Raw genomic sequence first — 18,032 nt, forward strand, 5'->3', positions numbered from 1 at the left:
TGAAAAGAAAACAAACATTAAAAATTACTAAAATTCTGTTAAGTATTAATATTAAAAATATTTGTTTAAAAATGAAAGCTATAGAGATATCCTAAACAAGGGTTGAAGATTGGATCATTTGCCCCTACCTACTTTCTATTTTTAACAAAACCTATTTAATATGCATTCAGTGATTTTATAAATGGAATTTTCAAAGTAACAAAAATAGACACACAAAAAAGAATACTAAACACTTTTTCCGTAAAGCTAGATTAACCGTTTAAAAATACACCTAGCCTTTACAATCCTATATGCTTATGACATAATTGCTTGTTTTAGGAAGGAATAGTGTTCCAAGCTCAAAGCATGATATTTCAAACACCTTATGTACATTTTATCTATATTCATCTATCAATCGAGAGAGAGACAGAGACAGAGACTGATTTGATGGGACTAACATTTAGAAACTGGTATCTCACTCATTCATTTTTAGTACAGTGAATGCTTGAAAATGAATTTAAACGTATTTAAACGTATATGAATTTAAACATATACAAATGTGTACAAGCCTTCTGCTTGTACATGGAATCCCTCAAGTACATAAGGATAGGGTCGAGAGTGAAAGGTCTGTAAGCCTGTCACATCTTTCTAAACTCTCTCCTAATTCCCCAGGCCAAAACTACAAGTCAGGAAGAGTGGGTTAAGTCATGTTCCCCATATTTCTTTAAGAATGTACAGAATGATGCATGTTGTAAAAGTATTTCTATCAAGAAAAATTAGACTCACAGTAAAACTCAAGAGGTAAACTTCAAAGACGTTAACTAGGAAAATTCACCTAACGTGGAACACTTCATTGTTCCACAGTGGATAAATGCAGTTAAACTTTTACATGGTGCTAGGCTAGAAACAGGTCACCAACAAATACGTGCAGAATTAGAAAAGCAGCAATGACTGGACTACAAATTAGAAGACCTGAGTCTTGCTCTAACTGGCCATAAAAATGACTTGAGACCCATCTATTAACCTCTCCTAAGCTTACTTACCTCAAGACAAACTGCCTAAATTATCTACAAAGCTCCATCTAGCTTTGAAATTCTGTGATTCAACAGAATAAATTATAGGTCAACATTCATTTTCCAAGCTATTTCAAATAGTCTGTTTACTATTTGACAAGGATCTACTGACAACCAACCAGTAACACTGAGAGGAAAAAATACTTAAAGCTGAAGATTCAATAGGAAAAACAGCTTTGATATAAAGAGATGGGAATACCAGACCACCTGACCTGCCTCCTGAGAAATCTGTATGCAGGTCAAGAAGCAACAGTTAGAACTGGACATAGCACAACAAACTGGTTTCAAATAGGAAAAGGAGTACGTCAAGGCTGTATATTGTCACCCTGCTTATTTAACTTATATGCAGAGTAAATCACGAGAAACACTGGGCTGGATGAAGTACAAGCAGGAATCAAGAGTGCCAGGAGAAATATCAATAACCTCAGATATGCAGGTAACACAACACTTATGGCAGAAAGCAAACAAGAACTAAAGAGCTTCTTGATAGAGAAGAGTGGAAAAGTTGGCTTAAAACTCAACATTCAGAAAACTAAGATCATGGCATCTGGTCCCATCACTTCATGGCAAATAAAGGGGGAAAAAATGGAAATAGTGACAGATTTTATTTTTGGGGGCTCCAAAATCACTGCAGATGGTGCTGCAGCCATGAAATTAAAAGAGGCTTGCTCCTTGGAAGAAAAGCTATGACCAAACTAGATAGCATATTAAAAAGCAGGAACATTACTTTACCAGCAAATGTCCATCTAGTCAAAGCTATGGTTTTTCCAGTAGTCATGTATGGATGTGAGAGTTGGACCATAAAGAAAGCTGAGCGCGGAAGAATTGATGCTTTTGAACTACAGTGTTGGAGAAGACTCTTGAGAGTCCCTTGGACTGCAAGGAGATCCAACCTGTCCATCCTAAAGGAGATCAGTCCTGAATATTCATTGGAAAGACTGATGCTGAAGCTGAAACTCCAGTACTTTGGCCACCTGATGCGAAGAACCAACTCATTTAAAAAGACCCTGATGCTGGGAAAGATTGAAGGCGGGAGGAGAAGGGGACGACAGAGGATGAGATGGTTGGATGGCATCACCAACTTGATGGACAAGAGTTTGAGTAGGTTCTGGGAGTTGGTGATGGACAGGGAAGCCTGACGTGCTGCAGTTCACGGGGTCGCAAAGAGTTGGACACAACTGAATGACTCAACTGATAACAAAACTCACACTTTTCAGGCACAGGTGTGTTAACTGAGACAGTTACTGGTACATTTGTAATGAATGTTTTGCAGGACTATAGCATACATTATACATAAACATTAAAACATAGACAGAGCTGTTTCCATGCATTCAGGTTTAGAAATAACTAAGATGTTTCAGTACAGTGCTAACTCAAGAACAGAGCATTCATGGTGATTATGGAGGCTGTGGAAGATGCAAGGCTCTGACAAATCGGGGGGAAACAGAAGTCCTTTGCAGGAATTCAAAATGACACCATGAAACAAAAACAAAAGCATTCCCTCTCCCTACTTCTTCTGGCACATCTGATTGCATGGTTCTCATTTTTACCATCTACCTAATTTGTTGGTTTTCCCTTCAAAGTGTTCTGATGATCATTTGATCTAGATCCTACTCTTATCAAATTCAAAGCAAGTAGAGCATGTAGCTGGATGACTTCTCAGTCATCAACACTTTTTACCCTCAACCCAGCCACCAGCTTCAAGGAGCATAAATGCAAGTATCATCATCACTGTAAATCAAAATGTTTAGACTCACTGATTAATAAATCTGAGAGCTGGGAAAGATCTTAGTAACACTAAATTCCAACAAACTCATTTTCATGTTTAATTATAAAAATCATAAATATCTACTGAAAAGAATATAAACCAAACTCAGTAGTAGAACCTTTTCCTTTTACTATAAACACTTAAGTGTATGGCTCTGTTTATTAGAGCGCCTATCCCAGCTCTTATGGCCTCCCTCTTCCACAGCTATCATCTCTATTAAGTTTGATGTATTCTTTTTTATGCCCCAGTTTACTTCTCTATAAAGCAGGAATAATAGTGCCTACCTCATATGATTATCTTGCAGATTAATTAGATTAACACACATAAATTACTTAAAACTGTGCTTGGCACTTAGTAATACCTCAAACAAGGGTAGCTGCTATCTGATTTTAACCCAGCCCATATGGACAAACACAGGTTTTCAGAATTTTTCATCATATACAATGTTGTGAGGAGTATCCTTGTTCACTTGGCTGTTTTTTCTGTTGGGTAAAGAAAATTAGAGATACCAAGGGAACATTTCATGAAAAGATGGGCTCAATAAATGACAGAAATGGTAGGGACCTAACAGAAGCAGAAGATATTAAAAAGAGGTGGCAAGAATACACAGAAGAACTGTACAAAAAAGATCTTCATGACCCAGATACTCACGATGGTGTCATCACTCACCTAGAGCCAGATATCCTGGAATGTGAAGTCAGGTGGAATTAGATGCCTTAGAAAGCATCACTATGAACAAAGCTAGTGGAGGTGATGGCATTCCAGTTGAGCTATTTCAAATCCTTAAAGATGATGCTGTGAAAGCGCTGCACTCAATACGCCAGGAAGTTTGGAAAACTTAGCAGTGGCCACAGGACTGGAAAAGGTCAGTTTTCATTCCAATCCCAAAGAAAGACAATGCTAAAGAATGCTCAAACTACCACACAATTGCACTCATCTCACACGCTAGCAAAGTAATGCTCAAAATTCTCCAAGCCAGGCTTCAGCAATACGTGAACCATGAACTTCCAGATGTTCAAGCTGGTTTTAGAAAAGGCAGAGGAAACAGAGATCAAATCGCTAACATCTGCTGGATCATTGAAAAAGCAAGAGAGTTCCAGAAAAACATCTACTTCTGCTTTATTGACTATGCCAAAGCCTTTCATTGTGTGGATCACAATAAACTCTGGAAAATTCTGAAAGAGATGGGAATACCAGACCACCTGACCTGCCTCCTGAGAAACCTGTATGCAGGTCACGAAGCAAAAGTCAGAACTGGACATGCAACAACAGACTGGTTCCAGATAGGAAAAGGAGTACATTAAGGCTTTATATTGTCACCCTGCTTATTATATGCAGAGTACATCATGAGAAACGCTGCACTGGATGAAGCCCAAGATGGAATCAAGATTGCCAGGAGAAATATCAATAACCTCAGATATGCAGATGACACCACCCTTATGGCAGAAAGTGAAGAACTAAAGAGACTCTTTGTGAAAGTGAAAGAGAAGAGTGAAAAAGTTGGCTTTAAAGGTCAACATTCAGAAAGCTAAGATCATAGCATCCAGTCCCAACACTGCATGGCAAATAAATGGGGAAACAGTGGAAACAGTGGCTGACTTTATTTTTGGGGGCTCCAAAATCACTGCAGATGGTGACTGCAGCCATGAAATTGAAAGACGCTTCCTCCTTGGAAGAAAAGTTATGACCAACCTAGACAGCATATTAAAAAGTAGAGACGTTACTTTGCCGACAAAGGTCCGTCTAGTCAAGGCTATTGTTTTTCCAGTAGTCATGTGTGGATGTGAGAGTTGGACTATAAAGAAAGCTGAGCACCGAAGAATTTATGCTTTTGAACTGTGGTGTTGGAGAAGACTCTTGAGAGTCCCTTGGACTGAGAGGAGATCCAACCTGTCCATCCTAAAGGAGATCAGTCCTGAATATTCATTGGAAGGACTGATGCTGAAGCTGAAACTCCAATACTTTGGCCACCTGATGCAAAGAACTAACTCCTTGGAAAAGACCCTGATGCTGGGAAAGATTGAAGGCAGGAGGAGAAGGGGACGACAGAGGATGAGATGGTTGGATGGCATCACCAACTCAATGGACAAGAGTTTGGGTAAACTCCAGGAGTTGGTGATGGACAGGGAGGTCTGGAGTGCTGCAGTCCATGGAGTCGCAGAGTCGGACACGACTGAGCAACTAAACTGAACTGAAATTCTTACAAATCAAAATGCTAGTTCAAACATATGTGCATATAAAATTCTGCTAGATATGGTCCAACCACAAACCAAAAACAGTGAGTCAATTTCCACTCCCTCAAATAATTTGTGAGAGCATCTGCTCCTTATTGTCTTCAACACACATGGCGTTGATAATCTTCAATATCAGGTATTAATCTCTTTCAATCAACTAGGAAAGAATGATCAATGTTTTACCACTTTCGCTGCTGAAAGTTAAATATCGTTTTATGTTTTGACTCTGTATTTTTTTATGATTTGCCTGGTCATATTTGATGGGGGTAGGCCAGGAACGTTTTTTCCTGGGCCAGTAGCAAAAAAATACATCTGCACCTTACTCTGCCACCCCAATTCAGGATTATGATGGATATACCCCTTCTTCCCTTCAAGCTCAGAAGGGTATAATTTTTAAGTTTTTTTTTCTGTTGCACAGATTAACTGCTTAATCAGGATCCATCTACTTTTATTGCTCTTCAGTTCAGTTCAGTTCAGTCACTCAGTCTGTGTCTGACTCTTTGCGACCCCATGAACTGCAGCACGCCAAACCACCCTATTTCATCCAAAATTTATATGCCTATTTTCAATCCATTCATATTTGTAAATAAAATTGGCAACACAGGAGAGCTCCATCAGTTATTTGCGGAGGTCACTCTTCCACATCCCCAGGACGGCCTTCTACCTACTGCACTCATTAAGAGAAACTGGCAGATCCATTGAATAATTTTGTTTCCAGGTTGAGTTCTTTTCCTCCATGCAAGTCACTTGCCTCCTTTTATTTAAAAGAAGGAACTAAGATCCAAAGAGATTAAGCACATAAGACCTGGGTCTATGACTTCCTAGTACTAAGTTCTGTTACCAAACAATGAAAATCCTCTCTTCCTGGGACTGCAGACCTCAAATGCTTCCACTGCTGATTCCTGTTTCCACACTATATTCCTTCTCTCACTCTTACAAAGACCCCAGCTACTTGGTGGGGAGGAAGGGCAGGGACTGGGGTGCAAGGGGACAAGGTAGGCTCTACGCCAGCCCCCTTCAGCCTGCACACTCATAACCTGTGATCATCTGAAATTTCTCCGTGACTAATGTCTCTCTCCATGACCAGACATCCATCTGGATGGCTTATTCAATCATGCCCAGTATAAGTCGGGATCCTTTGGACCCATTTCATTTTCCCTATTCACTCACTCCTTTTGTTCTGTGCCTCCAATTCAGCTTAGACTCCATGTCCCACCATTTTAATCACTCTTGCCAAAATCCTAAACCTCCTTAGTCCCTCTGTACCTGGAAAAACCTAAGCCTGCATAAATGCAACATCCCAAATTCTTTATACCTCAGACAGCTAAGAACTGCAGGAAAAAACTCCCTAAACAAGCAGATGGTTCCACCATAAGCCTAGCCATCAACTGCTTGCTGAATAATCCCAACAGTTCTATCACCTTTCTCAAAACAAACTGCCGTGACTCTTCATAACAATAATTTCAAACCTGCTCTCTCCACAGATCTTCAGTCCCCAAGCGGTGGTCATCAGACAAAAACTGTCTCCCCCCCAGTCTGTATCTTCCTGTGTACCCATCCTTCTTTTCTCTTGTTAAAGGAGGAAGGGATACTATTTCAGTCATTCCCTCCCTAAAAGTGTACTCTGGGGCCCGTCCTTTCCTACCTTCTTAGGAATCTTGAACTTTTAATTATTTCCTATTTCTGTATCTTCAACTCCTCTCTAATGAAGATTTCCCATCAGCATTTACACAGGCTCAACTCATTCATCTAAGAAAAGAGAAGAGGGGTAAGTAAAGAGGGAAGAAAATAAAAAAGGAGAAGGAAAAAGTGTCCTTTGTCAAGACCCTCCAGCTATGCCTGCTTTTTCAAATCAAAACCAAATTTTTAGACCCACAGTTCCAAAAAAAACATCTATTTCTGCTTTATTGACTATGCCAAAGCCTTTGACTGTGTGGAGCACAATAAACTCTGGAAAATTCTGAAAGAGATGGGAATACCAGACCACCTGACCTGCCTCTTGAGAAACCTGTATGCAGGTCAGGAAGCAACAGTCAGAACTGGACATGGAACAACAGACTGGTTCCAAATAGGAAAAGGAGTACGTCAAGGCTGTATATTGTCACCCTGCTTATTTAACTTATATGCAGAGTACATCATGAAAAACGCTGGGCTGGAAGAAGCACAAGCTGGAATCAAGATTGCCAGGAGAAATATTAATAACCTCAGATATGCAGATGACACCACCCTTACGGTAGAGAGTGATGAGGAACTAAAAAGTCTCTTGATGAAAGTGAAAGAGGAGAGTGAAAAAGTTGGCTTAAAGCTCAACATTCAGAAAAATAAGATCATGGCATCTGGTCCCATCACCTCATGGGAAATAGATGGGGAGACAGTGGAAACAGTGTTAGACTTCATTTTTTGGGCTCCAAAATCTCTGTAGATGGTGACTGCAGCCATGAAATTAAAAGACGCTTACTCCTTGGAAGGAAAGTTATGACCAACCTGGATAGCATATTAAAAAGCAGAGACATTACTTGCCAACAAAGGTCTGTCTGGTCAAGGCTATAGTTTTTCCAGTGGTCATGTATGGATGTGAGAGTTGGACTGTGAAGAAAGCTGAGCACCAAAAAACATGCTTTTGAACTGTGGTGTTGGAGAAGACTCTTGCGAGTCCCTTGGACTGCAAGGAGATCCAACCAGTCCATCCTAAAGGAGATCAGTCCTGGGTGTTCATTGGAAGGACTGATAAAAAGTGTGTTTATCAGTTTCAGTACTGATGCTGAAACTCCAGTACTTTGGCCACCTCATGAGAAGAGCTGACTCACTGGAAAAGACCCTGATGCTGGGAGGGATTGGGGGCAGGAGGAGAAGGGGATGACAGAGGATGAGATGGCTGGATGGCATCACCAACTCGATGGACATGGGTTTGAGTAAACTCTGGGAGTTGGTGATGGACAGGGAGGCCTGGCGTGTGCGATTCATGGGGTCGCAAAGAGTCGGACACGACTGAGCGACTGAACTGAACTGAACTGCACCTTGTTATCTGGTTTTTCATCTCCTTCTCACCAACTCAAACTTGCATTCCACTCTCCAGAGCTCCTAACACAGTCCCTGTCACAGTCACCACCATTTTTTGTCACTAAAGTTTTGGACAAACATTGATCCTAATCTTCTGCCATTTAATCTCAGTTAATATTTTTTTCTTCAGCTTGGGATGTCAGGAAAAAAAAATCCATGAGAGTAAGAATCTGTTCCATGAGGTATTGATTGTCAGCGCCTTGAAGAGTACTGGATACACAGTAAGTACTCAATAAATACATGGTGAATGAATAAGTGATAGTTTGCCTCCTAAGTTCCTGTCAAAGTCATTCTTCAGGATCAATGCAAGTAGCACCTTCCTTAAAAAATCTTATACAATCCTGATACATAGAATTAGATGATGTGTCCTACATATGTTAGGCAGTAGGCCAGGCACTGGGGATAATGAATTTAAGACAGAGTCCCTGGATAAAAGATTCTCAATCTGGAATTCATATACTTGTACTATAGTCCTTAACACTATTCTACTTTATATTCATTTATTTATTCACCTAACAACTATGTGGATGCCTATCCTACGACAAACACAGAACCTGTATCTCCTATTCTCTTAATGTCAAACTACCACAAAGATCAGAGACTTAATAATTCTTGAATTGCATTTAAAATAATGACAGAAAAATTCTTCAAAGCATTTTCTAAGATAAATGTTAGGAACCAAAATCACAAAGCTTTCTAATCACTTCTTATTTGCCTATTAATTATATAACAGTATTCCTATATAAATTAACTCATATTAAAAAAGTTTTATGATTTTTCAGATATACAAATAAATGGTAATACTGTACAATGAAATACTGCTAAAAACTACTTTAAAATGTAAAATATGCCTATCCTTTGATCCAGCAATCTTGCTTTTAAGACTTGATCCTAAATACAAGGATGTATGTATATTTTTTGGCCTAGAAGTTAGCGGAATAAGAATGAAGAGAGAAATCTGCAGAGAAGTATGTATAGTATGATTCCCTTTTGTTTTTTAAAAATGCAAAAAAATACAGAGTACATAATGACATAAACAGAAGCAAAGTAGTGGGTGGACACAATCCAACTGTTAATACTGGTTATTCCAAAGCACAGAACTGGATGAACAGAAAGAGAAGCAATTCCTTTCCATGTCTTCCTCTATGTTGGCTGCTACAGGGCACGTATCATTTTCATAGGTAATATATGAAGCTATTCTTTTGTATATAAAAAAAGTTTATTCTTTCTCACTGTCATTCAATTGTAATATGGGCACTCCCCAAGTTCTGAGCGTTTGACACACAATCATCCTACAAATATAAACCACGGTGTGATACAGAACAACTAAATGGAAAAAGGAAGGACAGAAGTCAGGCCTCAGTGACTCCTCTTCTCACCAAGAAGCTTTCATATAAGGAGGGGAAATGGGGAGTGCTGAGGACAGGACATTTAAACACAATAAAACAATGTTAATAAAAAATAACAAAACAATGTGGAAATGGAAATGACTGGCAGGTTCCCAAGCTTCCTTAACAAAGAAAAAAAAAAGCCAATTAATTTTTAATGTGTTTGAGATACTGTATGATTCCAATAATGCTTTTTCTTTTGAACACTACTGCAGTTGTAAGTAAAATTTCACATACTACATGTTATTTCTATAGGAAATATACCTTATCAATAACACCAGCAAATATTCCAAAAGCCTGAACTCACTAGTTTGGAGCACATAAGGGCAAGTACTATTCCATCTGCTTTCAAAACCTGTGCAGGAAGCCATTCTCAGACTATACTGGATAAATAAGCTGTCTTATGCTCAGCATAGTCAGGGAATGGCATAGTTGCTACCATTCTCACATACTGATATCTGTATGGCACTTCACAGTTGAAAAAGCTCTTTGATACACATGAATCAAATGTTCCAGCTAAGAGAAACCATTAAAATAAAATACATACACCTATCATTATAAACATATGCAACAATTTAATCTTCAACAAACAAGGTGGCAAATAATAAACTTGAAATGTATGTTTGGAAGCCATTATATCAGTTAAAATTACATAGTAGATATTTAAATTTTTCATAAACAGAAAAATTCAGGCAAGAAATGGCCACAAATCCAGAAGTTTATTGTTAGTTTTATAAGCAAAGGTCAATTATTTCTACTGCTGTAGACTATGACTGTTTGAGATGTAATACACTCACAACCTTTTATTTGTACATTAACAACAAACATAAGAACACCTGGGCTATAATTCTTGACAAATTATTTCTTATACCACTTCTTCTCTACAGGGGGTAAAAAAACACTACATAAATATGGTTTCACTTTATGGAATGATGATCTTGCAAAAAGGATTAATATGATTTTATATAGATTATTAAGGTTTGAAAAGTGAAAAATTTAATTTGAAAAAATCTAACTAGGCATGCAAAATAGCATATACATCAATAAGTGTGTGTGCTAAGTTGCTACAGTCATGTCCAACTCTTTGCAATCCCATGGGATTCTCGAGGCAAGAATACTTGAGTGGGTTGCCATGCCCTCCTCCAGGGGATCTTCCTGACCCAGGGATTGAACCTGCATCACATATGTCTCCTGCATTGGCAAGCGGTTTCTTTACTACTAGTGCCACTTGGGAAGCCCCATACACCAATATGCCAAAGACTAAAAATGAAAGATATATTTACATTTACTTTCAGACACAGCAAAAATAAGCAAAATTTATAATGCTTTCTACACACTGTAGGTATTTTACACAGATTAAATAAAACTTCTCCAGAAAAACACTCCATATATATGAAGCCAGTAAGGTATATTTTCAGATATTCAGATACTTTAAGGGAAGGGAAGGAAGAATGGGTCCATTCACAAAGAAACAACAAGACTTCATACACCATCTAATATGAATAAGAACTAGAATTCAACGTGAAAAACTTAAATGAGGTTCAATCATAATCAGAAAAGTCCACATAAAGCAAATTCATTTAAAACAGAGACCAAATATCATGGTAAATAGTGGGAATAAAAAGTTTGACAGAGACATTCTCTTGAAAAATATTTTAGTTTTTTTAATATCATAAAATGTTGGCTTTTGTGGCAAAAATTTCCCCAATAAATTAGATGATAGCTCAAAGTCATTTGATTTTCACAGTGCAATCATGGAGATTCTTTGGTTTTGGAGTTTTTCAAAATACTCAAAACACATCAAGCCTCCTAATGCTAATTTTCATATTTTAATCTTCAAATCATTATCTTTTTAAACACCTCTAAATCAGAGTCATCCTTGTTGGCCTTCCTCTTCTTTACTTTTTAACTGGTCTGTTGGATACTGTAACATCCATAATCATCTAGGAATCTTAACACACAAAGAAAGCACAGGCCCGGAGAGACACACAGACTAAGTTCAGAGGGGTTTCTGAATGGGGACTGATTTATTTTAATTTTATTGTAGTATAGTTCACTCACAATGTTGCATTAGTTTCAGGTACAGCAAAGTGATCTGGCTGTGCACACATATATATTCATTCTTCTTCAGATTCTTTTCTCAGATAGGTTATCACAGAATACTGAGTAGAGTTCCCTGTGCTATATAGTAAGTCCTAGTTGGTTATCTCTCTTATATGTAGTAGCCTGTGGGACTCAGTGGTATATTAGTGAATATCTTGCTTTCCTATACGACTCCTGCAACTTTCTAACTGCAGGAATTGGATAGTGAATTTCCACCTAAGGAGAACCCACTGTATATGTACTTTTATTACATGTTTATACAATAAGAGGGGATATACATCTTGGTTCTGGATATCTTAAGAAACATAAAACATATCTTGATCAGGACTACATTATAAATAACTTTTAAAAAATGTAATGTAATACTGTACCAAGGTTGTAAGGGAGTTCCTTTTCATGTAGAGTCTCTCCAAGTACTGTAGTCCCTCATCTTTCAGTAACTCCAATGGGAAATGCTGCAGATTCCTATAATTTAAGAACAAATTCTTGTGCTTTTCCAGCCTTGCCACAGAGATCGTCTTACAAAGTTCGGATGCCATGGCTGAACATATTCCATCAGGCACGCTGCAGTACTACATCTTGTCAAAATTGGTCCATTTCTAAAGAGAACAAAAAACCTGAAAATTATGATACTGGTAACAAAAGCTGCCAGTTAGCATATATAGCTATTTGCAGACATTAAAAAGAGTTATACATCAATTCCTACATTTTCATTTCATAGCAACTAAATTTTCATACATATTTAAAAGATTAAAATGAATAACTATTTAATTTTAAAAAGTACTCTATTTAAACAATATTTACTACTTAGTAGAATAGTCCTATTTGAAAAAATAGTTCTTGAAATTGAGATAGGAATCCCTATCTAAGAGAACAGAGACCAGTTTCATAACACATAACTGAAGAAAGAGCTTAAAAATCAGACACAGCAAAGCCATTTCCTTCCTTCCTACCTCATTTTGTCTTTAACTTAAAATACTTTTAAAATATTTAAATCTATATATAAACTATGACTAGATCATTTACAGCTTCATTTTCTGCACTTCTTACTATCTAAATATTGTTCTATATTGTAATATTTTCTTTCTTTTCTCCTCATCCTCTTTTCTTTCTTCTTAGCTTTGCAGATTATCAGAAGTAGCAAAGAAACAGGCCTGGGAACATAGTTTTACTTTATTATTTCAATGAAAGAAGAAATACTGCCCTAGGAAATAAGAATTCTGTACTTTTCTATTACAACCTCTCTGGGCTTCAGCTGCCTAACATATAAAATGGAGACAGCAATTTATTGCTAAGGGCCAGAACCCAGAACAGATTAAATTCCCTTCTAGCTCTAAACTGACATGGGTAGGAAGAGAAATAAGATTTGCCATCTTATCAATTAGACACAGGGCAGAAACAAACTTCACAATCACCACAAAAAGAAACAAGCTCAGAGCTACAATAATCTGCCCAAGGTCAAGCAGCTCATAAGGGAATAAAGGATTTTTTTTCTTTGGGTGGGGAAGGGTGTCCAGACTGAAGTCTTTGCACACACAGACCAACAGGATTCTACAAGATACTAAGGAAATGCTAAAACACTAAAAACAAATTGAGCTTTTGTTCAAAGATTCTGCTCTCGTTTACTTGGGCACCCTTCCTCAAACTCTCCAAAGGAAAATAACCTTTCAAAGAAAATGTTTTTTCTTAAGAAAAATTTTCACTGAGAATTGACACCAAATTAGCACAAACGTAGTAACATAAGCTTTCAATAAGCAGTGTTTTGTAACTTTTTGTTTATATTCTATTATTTCCAAACTCTAATTCCTAATAGGAAAGTACCTGCTATTTTATATAAAAGGGCAGAGAATATGGAGTACTCAATAATCTCCCCAATGGAGCATGAGAGTCCAATACCTTCCCATTTTTATACTAGCTACTCACTTACCTATTTTTATGAGACATATTACATGACTCTAAACAAGATAATCTTTCCACATCTTAATTCTCTCCCTATGAAGCAAGGAGAATGAGGCTAGAAATAACGTTGATGATTGTTATTTGGAAAGGGAAGTTTTCTAGGTAATTATTCACTTAAATGGTAAACTGGAAGCAGTTTAGCTATCTCAGAAACACCTCAAACTTAACACATTCAAATAAGAGTTTTTTTTTAATTTTCATCACCTATCCAATTCTCTCCCAGTTGTTCCAAACACCAGGAAAGCCTGAAGTCAAGAATGATTCCACCCACCACCTCCAATCCATCACAAGGCCTATGGTTTCCATCTCCAAAATACACCTCAATTCAATCCACATTTCTCCATCTGCCAAAATAGAAAACCAGTCATCTCCTGCCTGGCCATATATTTTACTGGTCTCCCTGTGTTTAGTCATTCTGTAATACATTAATTACTTAGCAGGGAGCTTTTAAAACAGCAAATCCAATTGTGTCTCCCTCTCTTTCTCAGGTAAATTCACTCCCTAGTCACACGAATTCTTAAGGAAAAAAAAAACCCTTCAAAAGTTTATTTAGAAAAATCAAACTTACCAGGTATTGAGGGCTCTTCACAACCTGGTCCCACCCACTCCTTCAGCCTGGCAGCACCCTTCCTAGTTTTTCACCAGTCCTGGGCTTTTCTAGTACTTCTGAGTTCTGCACTCCTCACATCACTTGCTGCTCTCCTCTGAGCCTTGAAAACACTGTCTCAACACCCTTCAGGTTTCAATGTAAAAATCACATCTCCATCCCAAATAAAGTACTCTCTCTTCCTCTTTCTTTGTAGAACCCTCCACAGTTTATTATCTCTATATTTATTGATGTATCTATTATCAATCTAGCCCAGAGACTGTACCATGAGCTCCTGAGGGCAGAGATCCCGCTGTTTTCTTCACATTTGTATACCTGCTTCTAGAGCAAAGCAGGCCCTCAAACAGCTGATGAACTGCTGAAAGTAGGGCATGTGAGTAACACTGCAAGGTAGACTTTTTTTTCATCTCTGATCTAAGGTCATACTTACATACTTGTAGATACTATAGGCTGAGTGTTTCCTATGTGCTTTGATGTCTCAATCTTTAAAACTCTGCATTGCGATATGTTATTTAGCCTGTTTTATAGATGAGGAAACTGAGTTTTCTCAGAGAGCAACTCCTCAGAATTCCAACCCAACTGAACGACTTCAAAGCCTGTGCATTGGTCTACAGTGTAGCCTTCCATGAACTTCAGCAGGACCTGTGTTTCTTCCTATTACTATTTAAACGGAAGGCAAAGCTTACACAAATTTAAGACCACAAGGCACAGCCCACACTCCTTGATGGTTAGATCTAGTAAGAGAATACAGCATAACCTGATGGCTCTCCTTCTAATCCTGCAGAGATGGTTGGGATTGACTGCTTTAAAAACGTCATTACACTCTGTTAAAATGCAGTTTAGTAGATGAAGTCTACACAAATGAAATCTGAAAGCTGTCAATAATAAATAATGGTAATGGTGTTCCAAATGCATTCATTGGTAGTACAGGATAATTTTCTCACACATACTCCCTTCAGTACCTCTTATCTACAATTAAAAGCAAATGATACACTTAATATTAGCTGTATACAACTGCATCTGCATAAGAGTTTTCTGACAGGTAAACACCAATCCACTCTATTACTGTTTAAAGCAAACAAACCTTTCCACCTTAAGAAAATTCCACACATTTTTAAGCAGGTGTGTTTTAAAGGGAAAGGAGTACCTTCGATTGACTTCCGTATTTAACTCGGTGGAATACCCACTCCAACTTCCTAATACTGGAGATTAGAGGATTAAAATCGTACATTAAAAGCGTTTGTTAAGGTTATTTTCTCAGTACTGAGAAGACTAGCAGAAGTCAGGCAAAACACATGCCATTTTGCCGAGTTAACCAAGCACTCTCGCCGTTAGACTTTGGAAGCAGCGAGACTAGTAGAAAGGATTTCACAGACCCAGTGAAGGGATTCTGCGACCACCTAGGGCTAGGAGGGCCCGGCGGTAGTGGCTACCCGAGGCCCGGGTGGGCCCGCTCAGGCCGGGGTCCACTTGCTGCGGCCCGACGCCTCTGCCAGGCTCGGCCTGCTTGGCCAGGGGCCGGGCCAGAGGGCACTGCTACGTGAGGCACCCGAAGCACCGAAGCACCACACTCACCTCCGCCGGCGGAGCCAGCGCTCCCGAGCTGAGGGGCGCCGGACGGCTAGCCCGGGCTCGGCAGGCGGGGCGGGGCGTCGGCGGCGACGGGGCGGGACGCGAGCGAAAGGGGGCGGGGCGGGGCGGGACCCTCTCTTTAGAGGTTTGGGGGAGGAGCGAGCCCGGGAGAGGAAGCTCGCGATAACACGCCCCTGTGGTCGCCGTCTTACGATAGGTCGAGCGAGATGCTCGTTTTCCAAGCGGCGTGCCTATTGGTCAAAACTGCGGCTTCTCTGCGACTGGCCCCGCCTCCGACCCGGTCCTAGCTTCCGGCTCTAGCCTCAGGGGTTACCGTTGAGATGGAGTTTAGCGCTCAGTTTTGAGAGGGTGGTTTAGCTGGCTCCGGCCTCAGGGACCGTCAGTAACTTATCAGTTCTTTCGTTCCTACGTTTACTGACGCACTCGTCCTCCTATTCAATACATACGTTGAGAAATTAAGAATAACACCCAGTGTGTACCACTCAACGTTCTAAGATCTGTACACAGGTTATCTCACTTAACTCATGGCAGTCCTATGACACAGATACTATTATTATACTCGTTTGACGGATGAAAAACTGAGACCCGGTGTTTTTCTGTAATGTGGCCAAGGTTAGTGATCAAGTAGTAAGCTTCTTAAAGCACAGTATAAAAAGAAGTCACTGCGCGCTGGCAAGTTCGTTCCAAACTTGAGGCAGTAACCTAGTCTCTGCTCTTGAAATACTTGAAGTGTGCTGCGAGAAACGATCGTTAAAAGGACACTAACAACTTAGTAAGTAAAGTACTCTGGCAGTTCCTAGCATGACTGAATAGTCTATCAATAAATATTTAATAATATTCCCGTGTCAGCAGAAAGAGTCATAAAAGGAAAAATCTTTCATGCTGGTAAAAAGGGAAAAAAAAAAAGAGAGAGAGAAAAATCCAAGCATTGTTAGGAAACAGCAAAAAAAATACTTTTTAAAGTTCCTTGCTTGTTAGTGTGACAACGTTTCTTCTGAAATGAAGTTTTTAAAAAAACTTCCTCTCAAGAAACCAATGTTATTTATTCTTTGAAAAGCTTGATGCTGATTAAACTACTGGTTCATTGTCAAGCAATCTTGACTATATAGATTTATATTGGTTTACTTAGTTACTGTTAGAGATAACCTGCAAAGCAGACTTACATTAAGCAAAAATAACACCTATGGCAAAATAACTTCTGCCTTCTGAAACTGACACAAAAGTAGCCATGTGATTCTTTGTATTAGTATATTATCCTATGTGTGCCCTGCTCACTGGTGTCGGACTCTGCCCCCCCACCCACTATAGCCGGCCAGGCTCCTCTGTCCACGGAATTTTCCAGGCAAGAATACTGGAGTGGGTTGCCATTTCCCCACATAGTGATCGAACCTGCGTTTTCAGAATCGCAGGCAGATTCTTTACCACTGGGCCACCTCGGAAGCCCATATTATCCTATGGACACTCTTAAAAGTTGTCTGAATTTGTCAAGTGCCAGTTTCACATTTTGCCTCACTCAAAACAAGGGGGGGCGAGAGGAATCCTCTAATCCAAACCAGTAATTTGGCAGTCTTTGGTAAACTTTAACATCAACAGGCAGTGATACCACTTTAAGAAAATTCCAAGGAAAAGACCAACCCCCGTTTTAAAATTCCTACCTCTGGCTCCCAAGGATTGGTTTGCAAACTTAGACAAAATACTCTTCTCCACTCCCTATTGGTGCATAATCTATCATTCATTCTCCCTGGAATTTAGTGTGGTACCAGGTCGCTTTACGGGAAAAGACTGCTCCAATTTAGCCTGGAATTGCCCAACTTTAGACTTCTATCATGGTGCTCAATCTGTAAAAAGAATCACCAAACTGATAAAACCAGTACAGCGTGGATCAAATTGGTAAATCAGGCTGCGGAGACAACTGTGTAATTCGATCGAAAAAGAAACGGACAACTCTCAAGCACACAGGGTAATTGACAAAGGATTTTACGACACAGTGAGAGATGTGAGAGTTAAACTTTTCTGATTTTTTCCTTTTGCTAGTTTTAAAGGCGTAGATATCAAAGGAAAAGCAAATAAACTGCTGGCATAATGCAAGAATGGCAGGAGGAAAGTTTTTCAGAGGGTGTTTTTCTTTTATAAAGAACATTATTCGCAGATTAGCAATGGATTTTGGAATGGTAAAGAGAACAAGGTAATAAAATTTACTAAAGATTATTTTATACTCCAAGAATCTGTGGTTTATTATTGCATTAATATGGATTTAGAGGAACACTT

The 18,032-nt window shown here is 39.0% G+C and overlaps 2 protein-coding genes across 6 annotated transcripts in view; one reads left to right on the top strand and one right to left on the bottom strand.

Moving 5' to 3' along the window:
* The window catches only part of LRRC28 (leucine rich repeat containing 28), a 197,992-nt gene extending 182,150 nt beyond the window's left edge, over positions 1–15,842 (bottom strand). For all 3 annotated transcript variants that reach the window (XM_061158596.1, XM_061158597.1, XM_061158595.1), the window contains exons 1-2: positions 15,747–15,842; positions 11,977–12,204 (exon numbers count right to left, since the gene is read on the bottom strand). In XM_061158596.1, coding sequence (XP_061014579.1) covers positions 11,977–12,144 — 168 coding nt within the window. In that variant the 5' untranslated portion in view covers positions 12,145–12,204; positions 15,747–15,842. The remainder of the gene's footprint in view (positions 1–11,976; positions 12,205–15,746) is intronic.
* Positions 15,843–16,406: 564 nt separating this feature from the next.
* TTC23 (tetratricopeptide repeat domain 23) overlaps positions 16,407–18,032 on the top strand; it is a 148,644-nt gene continuing 147,018 nt past the window's right edge. Inside the window, exons 1-2 of one of the 3 annotated variants that reach the window (XM_061158602.1) lie at positions 16,407–16,536; positions 17,517–17,949. The gene's annotated coding sequence lies outside the window, so the exon portion shown is untranslated. Of the gene's footprint in view, positions 16,537–17,516; positions 17,950–18,032 lie in introns of those variants that run through there. The other 2 variants (XM_061158605.1, XM_061158606.1) reach the window with 2 other exon arrangements.

This window comes from Dama dama, chromosome 13 (genome assembly GCF_033118175.1).
Source record: "Dama dama isolate Ldn47 chromosome 13, ASM3311817v1, whole genome shotgun sequence".
In the NCBI taxonomy this organism is placed as follows: Eukaryota; Metazoa; Chordata; class Mammalia; order Artiodactyla; family Cervidae; genus Dama; species Dama dama.